Below are 8,647 nucleotides of genomic sequence, written 5' to 3'. Positions count from 1 at the left end.
CTGGAGCCTTCTCCTCTCCAGGTGAGCACCCCCAGCTCTCCCAGCCTGGCTCCAGAGCAGAGGGGCTCCAGCCCTTGGGGAATCTCCATGGGCTCCTCTGGACTCTCTCCAGCAGCTCCATGTCCTGCTGCTGTTGGCCCCAGGGCTGGAGGCAGCTCTGCAGGTGGGGTCTCACCTGAGAGGGGAAGAATCCCCCCCTCCTGCTGCCCACACTGGGGCTCAGCCCAGCCCTGGGGGGTTTTTGGGTGTTCATGGCCAGGGCAAGTCAAGCTGTCACCCACCAACACCTCAAATCCTTCTCATAGGGCTGCTCTGGATCCTTTCATCTCCCAGCCTGGATTGATCCACTGGGTTCCAGGTGCTCCACCAGCATTTGGCTTTGGTGAGGTTCCCATGGTCCCAGCTCTCCAGCCTGTCCAGGTCCCTCTGGGTGGCCTCCCACCTTCAGGTGTGTCAACCACACCACACAGCTGGGAGGCATCTCCAGACATGCTGAGAGTGCCCTGATCCCACTGTCCCTGATGAAGATGTTGATCAGCACTGTCCTAAAGCTTGATTTACCTGAGCTTCTGCCCAGCTGCTCCAGTCAGAATGGGTTTAATTCATGAGGTTTTAGTGGCAATGTGACAGCACTGACTGGCATGGTTTTAACCCTTTTGTTTCTACAGAAGAAAGATCCAGCTGATCCCTTCAATGATGAGGAAAAGGAAAGGCATAAAGTGGAAGCTCTTGCTAGGAAGTTTGAAGAAAAATATGTAAGTGTTTTTTCTTTAAATTGTGTTATTCTTTGGTCTGGGCTGTGCTGTTCATCTCTCAGGCAGTGCTTTTAATAGCTCTCAAGTTCCTGTTCTCCCCTAGTCCTTTATCCTGGCTGCCACATGCTGGTTTTTATGGTCTTTTTCTATCTCAGGGCTGTAAAAATAGTTCAGATTCATTCTTAAATCAGATGAGTCGGATTAACGTGAATGACATGAACTAAAGTGAGCAGCAGATCACTTAATGTAATTGATAAAATTGAATTTCCTTAAGCAAAACTTAATTTCTAGGCTTTGTTGCTGTGGATGGAATGTGCCAAGTCTCAGAGCATGGGGCTGTGATGAGTCCACTGCCCTCAGGACCTTGCTGCATGGATCTGTCTTATCTGTTCCTTTCTGTTCTTATGTCTGTGGTTGGCACTAAAACCACACTGTGGTTTTTATACCCTTTGGCACTTCTGGGTAGCAAGTTGTGTGTTGTTTTGTGATACAGATTTGGTCCATGGGTCACCCTGACACACTCTGTGTGTGTTTGATGACTGTAGTGCTGAGTCTGTACCCACTGGAGCACTTAGGGAAGAGCAAGCCTTATGGAAGTGAGCCCTGGCAGGAATGTGGAAGGGATACAGACCCAGTTCAGTGTGGAGTCTGGCTGGCAGTTTTTCATTTGGCTGCACTGTTTCATTTCTGTATGACAAAGCTTAAAACTAGATTTACCACACCCTGGGAGTACAGGGTAATGGGAGCCAGCCCTGGTTTGGTTCTGCTGTAGCTTTTCTGTTCTGGAGCCAGTGTTGCTGTCCTGTGTCAGGGTGTCTCTGTGGTACTGGGAAGGAAAAGTGATCACAGTGTCCATATTTCCTTGTTCAGGGTGGCAAGAGGCGCAGGAAGGACCGGATTCAGGATTTGATTGATATGGGGTATGGCTATGATGAGTCCGACTCCTTCATCGACAACTCGGAAGCTGTGAGTGCTGGGGGTGTGAGAGTGGCTAAAGGTGGCTGCCTGGGAGGCTGAACCTGGACTGGGAGTGAGCCAGGAGGGTGCCAGGGCCAGGGAATGAGAGCTCCTGGGGCAGCTACATGGCAGGAGATGCTGGTAGGCATTCCAGTGTGTTCTTGGGGGAGCACAATCTCCTCAGTCTCATGACCAGGGAGAGGACTTGAAGAAATGGCTGGAGCTGAGTCAGGGAGCTTTAGGTGGGCATTGTCTGGTACTGGAACAGCTTTCTCAGGGAAGTAGCCACAACTCCAGTCCTGTGTGAGCTCAAGAAGCATTTGTACAACGCTCTCAGGCACAGGTTGGGATTGTTGGGGTGTCTCTGCAGGGCCAGGAGTTGGACTCAGTCCTCATGGGTGTCCTTTCCAACCCAGCATATTTTAAGATTCTATGAATCCCACTGCATCTTCCAAGCAGCTGAGCTATGGAATGAAGTAACCAAGCTCCCATTGCTAATAAACTGCTCTCTATTATTTCCAGTATGATGAGCTGGTTCCTGCCTCTCTCACTACGAAGTATGGAGGGTTTTACATCAACTCAGGAACGCTGCAGTTCCGGCAGGCCTCTGAGTCTGAGGATGACTATGTCAAAGAGAAGAAGAAGAAGTGTCCCAAGGTCAGCAAGGCAGCTTTCTCAGTTATTCCCTCTTTTACAGCTCAGAGCTTGCTGCATGAAAGTGTTTTAGTATCCAGAGTGGGACAGATTCATTTCTTGGTGTGGACAGAATAGGGATAAGCACTTGAAATCCCATTGTATCCTAGAATTTCTTAGTAAAATGAAGCATGTCTGGCATGGATAAGGCTCTGGTGGGGTTGCCTGGCTCCCAGAGCAGAGGTGACAGCAGTTCCCTGTCACCCTGGAAGTCACAGCATTATGGGGATGCTGTCAAATGCTGAAGGCAACAAGTGCCAGAACCATGGTGAAGGATGTGGGGGGATTGGGTTAATGATTCCTGTGTTTTCACATTCCTGGGAGAGGTCCCAACGTGCCTCTGGGAATGCTGGTAATGTTGTGGGAAACTCTTTGATTGTGACTCGGTTTTAACCCTCTGCAGAAGCGGAAGTTGAAAGATGGGGGTGAAAAAATAAAGAAGAAGAAGAAGGATGATTCTTATGACAAGGAAAAGAAATCAAAGAAGTCCAAGTTTCCAAAAGCTGGGTAAGGAGGGGAGGAGGGAATTCTTGCCACTCAGCACCTTGTGTCAGGGTTCCAGCTGACTGCAGTAGGAACCTGTTGCAGTGTGGGGTGGCTCAAATGCACATTGCAAACACCAGCAGGAAAACCTCTGTTGCTTCTCAAGTGGGAAAGAAAGGCAGGAGATGATCAGAGAAGGAGCACAGCTCCACAGCAGCAGTGTGTGAGCACAGAAGGGTACAGCTCTCTGTGGTGTTGTGTTTTTGGAGCTCTGTTTAGGCACTGACAGTGAAGATAAGAGCTGTTGGGACGAAGCTGTGGGAGGAAAGGCAGGTGGGAAGGGCTGGGGCTTGGGGCCGTACGAGTGTCGGGATGGCAAAGGAGGGAGAGGTTACAAGGCAGGCTGTGTTACTGCTCTCTCTGGGCAGTCCTTTGTACTCCTGGCCAAAGTATTTCTTGGATCAGTGCTCAGCTCTTTATAGCTTTTGGGCTGTAAAATTGAGTGTTTTTTCTTTTTGTTCTGAGTCATCTTGTGCTGTAGCTCTGTCTTTGCTTTGGTCTGCCTGGACTGTCTCTTTCAATATCTATATCTGTTGTTTTTCACTCATTCCCTACATTTTCCTCCTAATTTTTTTCCTTTTTCCTTTAACTATTCTTTGTAATTGATTTTTTCCTGCATGGATCTACATTTGGGCAACAGCAACTCATGTGTCTGGTGTGGTATCATCAGTGTGTGATTCCTTCAAAGTGAGCAAGGAAAGGAATTTGCTCTCCTGTTTTTAACACAGCAGAAAGCTCCACACTAACTCTGTTCTGCCTCAGTTCCTCTGTACTAATTGTGCATTTCCCAACCTTCCTTGCTGGAGTAACAATAATATCATGTAGCTAAATGAAAACAGAGCTCTGTGGAGATGGTTTAAGCCCCAGCACCTCTCTGCAGTGAGTCAGGACAGCCTTCTCTGAGCTGAGATGAGCAGCAGAACCTTAGGACTTTTAGAAGCTGTAAAATAACTTTTTCTGGTGTGATTGGTTAAGGGGCTAAGACTTTCCAGGGAATTGTGCCTGAAGTGAACTGGGGGGGGGGGAAAGGACCCTCTCTGCTCCTTGATCTTTTATTCAGTTCCCTTTCCCCTTCTACTCTTTGTCTGTAGTTTCACAGCATTAAATGCAAGTAAGGAGAAGAAGAAGAAGAAATACTCTGGAGCTCTCAGTGTCAAGGAGATGCTGAAAAAGTTTCAGAAGGAGAAGGATGCTCAGAAGAAAAAAGATGAAGAGCAGAAAGTGGTGACTCCTTCCCCAGTAGACCCTGCAGCCCCAAGGGAGGCAGAGGCCATGGCAGACCCTCTGCTGTCCCTCTTTGGCCACGCCAGTGACAGTGACCTGCTCCAGGCAGCCTCAGCCATGGACTCCTTGAGCGAGCTGGAGCTGGAGCGGCTCCTCAGCGAGTCCCCCGAGGGCAGTCCCTTCCCCGAGGTGGAGGATGGCAGTGACCCTGGTGGCACAGGCTTGGAGCAGGAGTTCAAGCAGCCACCATCCCTCCCAGAAGGGCTGCCAGCCCCCCTGGAGAAACGCATCAAGGAACTGGCTCAGGTACAGCAGCTCCTGGGGGCAGTGGGGCTGGTGGTTACTGGAGGGGTACAGCTCTGCTGGGTGTGTGTGGCAGCACCCAGGGACAGAGGACATTCCAGTGGGGGAGTTTCTCACGTCCACTGGGATCACACCTTTGTGTTATCCTGTTTCCTCTAAGTCACTTTCTAGAAGGCCCAGATGTCAAGTGATGTCCAAGTGCTGGACCTTGTTAGTTACTGGATGTAACACTCAAGATCACACCTGATCAGGATTCCTTCTTTACCCCTCTTGGCAAAGTATGGTCCTGATGCAAGAAGTAATGTCCAGAGTCAGTTTGACATGAGTGAACTGAAATGTGAATTACTGAGGCTGGAGGGCTGGTTTGGGCTGGGATAGAGGTAATTTTCCCTACAGTGGCTGTTTTGAATTGTGCTGTAAAGAGAGCTGATAACCCAGGGATGTTTTTATTATTGCTCTGCAGGGAGAGCTCACCCAGTGCCAAGGTCTTTGCTGCTCCTCACCCCACACTGCCAGAGAGGGGCCTGGGGGGCACGAGGAGCTGGGAGGGGACACGAGGAGCTGGGAGGGGACACAACCAGGGCAGCTGATCCCAACAGGGATATCCCAGATCATGGGGGGTCATGCTCACCATATAAAGCTGGGGGAAGAAGGAGGAGGGGGATGTTTGGAGTGATGGCATTTGTTTTCCCAAGGAACAACCTGTTACATGTGATGGAGCCCTGCTCTCCTGGGGATGGCTGAACACCTGCCTGTCCATGGGAAGTGGGGAATGAATTCCTTGTTTTGATTTGCTTGTATGGCTTTTGTTTTCCCTGTTACAGTGCCTTGTCTCAGCCCATGAATTTTCTCACTTTTACCCTTGTGACTTCCTGCCCCATCCCACCTGGATGAGGGAGCAAGCAACTGTGTGGGGCTGAGTTGCAGGCTGGGGTAAAACCATGACAAGGACAAGTTCCACCATAATATTTTTAATGTGCTGTGCTGTTCAGGGCAGTGAAAGGGTGCACTGTGTGTAAAGTAAGAGGGTGCAGCTGGAAAACATTGCCACAGCTCTACACTGGGAGAAGATTTCTACATACTGGAAATCCCTGTAGATGGGGCTTGGGCATTTTCTAGAACCATTTCCATTCACAGGCAGATCCTTTGCTGATCTGCCTGGAGCTGCACCAATTTGGCAGTTTGAGTCCTTTAACCATTTTTGACATCTCATTGTTGGGGTACCATTTAGGGAGTGGAATATATTCATGTCTAGAAGGATGATCCTGTGTGTTTTCACCAGTAGCTCTTCCTGCAGCTGGACTCCTGGGGGACTCACCCATCTTCTCCAAAAGGTGGTGTGCTTTGGGAAGCTCCAGTCTGTTTTGGAGAAGGAAAACATTGGGTGCTGGTCAGGGATCCCTTCCTAGCATGTCAAAGTGTGCTTTTAGCCTTGTGGTGTGAGGGCTGTCACCATCAGCCTGCCAACAAGTGCTGGGAGGTTTTGTTCCTTCTGCTGGTGTGGTTTTAAACATTGATTTAAAGTCATAGACATGCCCTTCTAGCTCTGTGGTGGTTCTGCCTCTTGGGGCACTTCAGTTTAGAGCACCTCTTACTTAAGTAAGAGATGCTGAGTAACTCCTGTTACTAAAGATAAGCTGCTCTTAGAGAACTGTTCTGCTGAGTTGTGCAGTGGGGGAGAGCAGATGGGAAGGGAGGAGGAATTGAAGCAAGTATTGCTACAGCTGATAAAAATAATGGGCTCTTGGTGGATGTTTCTGTTTCAGAAAGCACCAAAATAGCTGTTTCTGACTCTATCTGAGTTAAAGGAGAGTATTTTGGAAGTTCCAAGATATCAGGTTAATTGTTCTGGTGTTGTGAAACAGTTTAATAGCAGAGTCCCCACTGATTTTCCTGCTTAGATTTCCCTGCTGCCATGTCTCTTGTTGCTGGATTGTGGATGTTAAGAAAAGTAACAAACTGAAACCTCTGGATCAGTTGGGACTTTGGGAGCTCAGGTGGGAATGAAGAGGTGTTGTACCTCTGCCTGAGAGCCAAATCTCTTCATCCCAGAGGTGGGAGCATCTCCTGAGTTAAATGGAGCTTCCAGGCATTTCCTCTTCTACTTGAGCTGCTTTGACTTTAACCCTTTGCTTCCTAAGTAATTTTCCTGTTGAGGATTCTCCTTAGCACTGAGCCTTCTCCTTTGATACCACCTGCTGCTAGCAGGGAGGAATGTTCACCCTCTGGGCATAAATTAATTGCTTGCCTGCCTCAACTTTGGAGTGGTAAATCATGGGATTTCAAAATCCTCTCCTGGTCTCCTTTCCTGTGCAAGGAATCACTAACTCATTGTGCTGTCTTGTGCCAAATCCCAGTTTTGTTTATATTCCCACTCAGAAAAAACTGAAAGCTTTTGGCAATTTACTACTATCTCATTCATCTCTTGGAATTATTTTCCTGCTGGACATTTTTTCATGGGTGTGATGTTTTTGGGCAGCACTTTGTGAGCTGCAGTCATAGCTCAGGAAGCTTCCTGAACAAGACTTTTTTTTTGTTTCCATGGTGTTGACTGGAAATAACACATCCCCTGTGGCTGTGACTCTTCTCTGTTGGTGTCTTGGCTTAGTTTCCAGATTGATGTAGAAAACCTGGTGATAAATTTCCTCAACCTTCCTTAGATGTGATTAGGATGAGCTTTGCTGGTCCAGGGACAATCTCTGTGCTCATATTCCTCAATCTACTGAGAAGTCAAAACCATGCCCTGAAGCTGTTGTTGTCCCCATGGCAAGTCTGCCAAAGAAGCCACCAAGCCACCTCCTTTGTCCCACGAAACAGAGGAATCTTCACTCCAGATTGGTAACTCCAGTGCATCTGGAGAGGAGAATCCAGACTGGGAAGGTCACCAGGTGTGCAGGACATGGTGTTACCAGCTCAGGCAGGGCTGCACTTGAACTGGAGTGAGAGAACAGGGCACCACGTCACTTCTGCTGTGACAGAGCTTATGAAATAAAACTGTGCCTTGTTTTGCAGTAGTTCTGTGGTGGTTTTGAAGACACCTGGTTGCATGTGCCAGCTGTGAGCTGCTGATGATTTGTGTTATGTCCTGACTTTCAGGCTGCCAGAGCTGCTGAGGGAGAAGGCAAGCAGAGATTCTTCACTCAGGACATCAACAACATCATACTGGAGTAAGTGCTGCCAGCAGAGAGCATTAAACAGAACATTTCTGGTAAATTCAGGAGCAGGTTCAGCAGGAATTGTGGGGTTGTCCTTGTACAAGTCTTCCAGGTAGAAGATGCCCAGGATAACATGCAAGTCTCCTAGAAATGCTTTCAGTTGAAATATGATGAGGTTGAATGTTGGAGGGGATGTATCCAGGCCTCCTGTTCTCAAGATGCTGCCTGATATTTATGTGCCTTAATTTGGTCACTTGACCTGTGAGTTTAGCTTGATGCAAGACCAGTAAATCTCTCCCTGTGAGAGATGTCAGGCATGTTTTGCTACTTAACTTACATGCTATGTAGAATTGTTTATAACTGGGATAAGGCTGCTGTGTTCAGTTGGTTCTCTGGGAAAACTGGAGGAATTCCATTCCTGCTCTGTGTTTTGAGGCCCCAAATTGCAGAGTTCCAGTGTTGCTCAGGCAGCTGCAGATAATGGCTTCATTCTTCTGCCAGAGCATGGAGAGAGTGATGAATGCACAGGGCTTTGTGATCAGTGCAGTAATACTGACACCCAGGCTTTAATTTCATTAAGGTTTATCCAGGCACTTGCAGGAAACTGCCAAGGGGAGGTTTGGGACTCTCTTTCCCTCTCATTTCCAGGGCTGATTACCACCATCCAGCATTCCAGTGCTGGCTGCACAAACAGTCCTTGTCTGGTGTCAAACCAATCACTTCAGCCTTATTCAGAGCAGATTTAGATAGATTTGTACAAATTTGCTGTACAATTTGGGTCAGGGCAAGCCCAGACATGAGTACAGACTGGGAGAAGAACTCAATGTGAGCAGCCCTACAAGAAGGACTTGAGATGCTGTGGGTGAGAGGCTGGCCATGCCCCCCTGTGAGCACCCAGAAACCCCCCAGGGCTGGGCTGAGCCCCAGTGTGGGCAGCAGGAGGGGGGGATTCTTCCCCTCTCAGGTGAGACCCCACCTGCAGAGCTGCCTCCAGCCCTGGGGCCAACAGCAGCAGGA

At 48.7% G+C, this 8,647-nt stretch overlaps 1 protein-coding gene across 11 annotated transcripts in view; it reads left to right on the top strand.

Annotated features, from left to right (window-relative positions):
* UBN1 (ubinuclein 1) overlaps positions 1-8,647 on the top strand; it is a 35,362-nt gene that overhangs the window by 1,896 nt on the left and 24,819 nt on the right. For 10 of the 11 annotated variants that reach the window (XR_004499384.1, XR_004499385.1, XM_033517820.1 and 7 more), the window contains 6 exons: positions 669-755; positions 1,626-1,721; positions 2,235-2,369; positions 2,809-2,912; positions 4,040-4,478; positions 7,572-7,642. Coding sequence is in view for 9 of the 11 variants with exons in the window: in XM_033517820.1 (XP_033373711.1) it covers positions 669-755; positions 1,626-1,721; positions 2,235-2,369; positions 2,809-2,912; positions 4,040-4,478; positions 7,572-7,642 (932 nt within the window). In the remaining 2 variants the exon portion in view is untranslated. The remainder of the gene's footprint in view (positions 1-668; positions 756-1,625; positions 1,722-2,234; positions 2,370-2,808; positions 2,913-4,039; positions 4,479-7,571; positions 7,643-8,647) is intronic. The other variant, XM_015642559.3, reaches the window with a different exon arrangement.

The sequence above is a fragment of the Parus major genome, chromosome 14 (assembly GCF_001522545.3).
Source record: "Parus major isolate Abel chromosome 14, Parus_major1.1, whole genome shotgun sequence".
NCBI lineage: Eukaryota > Metazoa > Chordata > Aves > Passeriformes > Paridae > Parus > Parus major.
The sequence above is the reverse complement of the archived record's forward strand: the minus strand, read 5'-3'. Positions and strand labels throughout refer to the sequence as shown.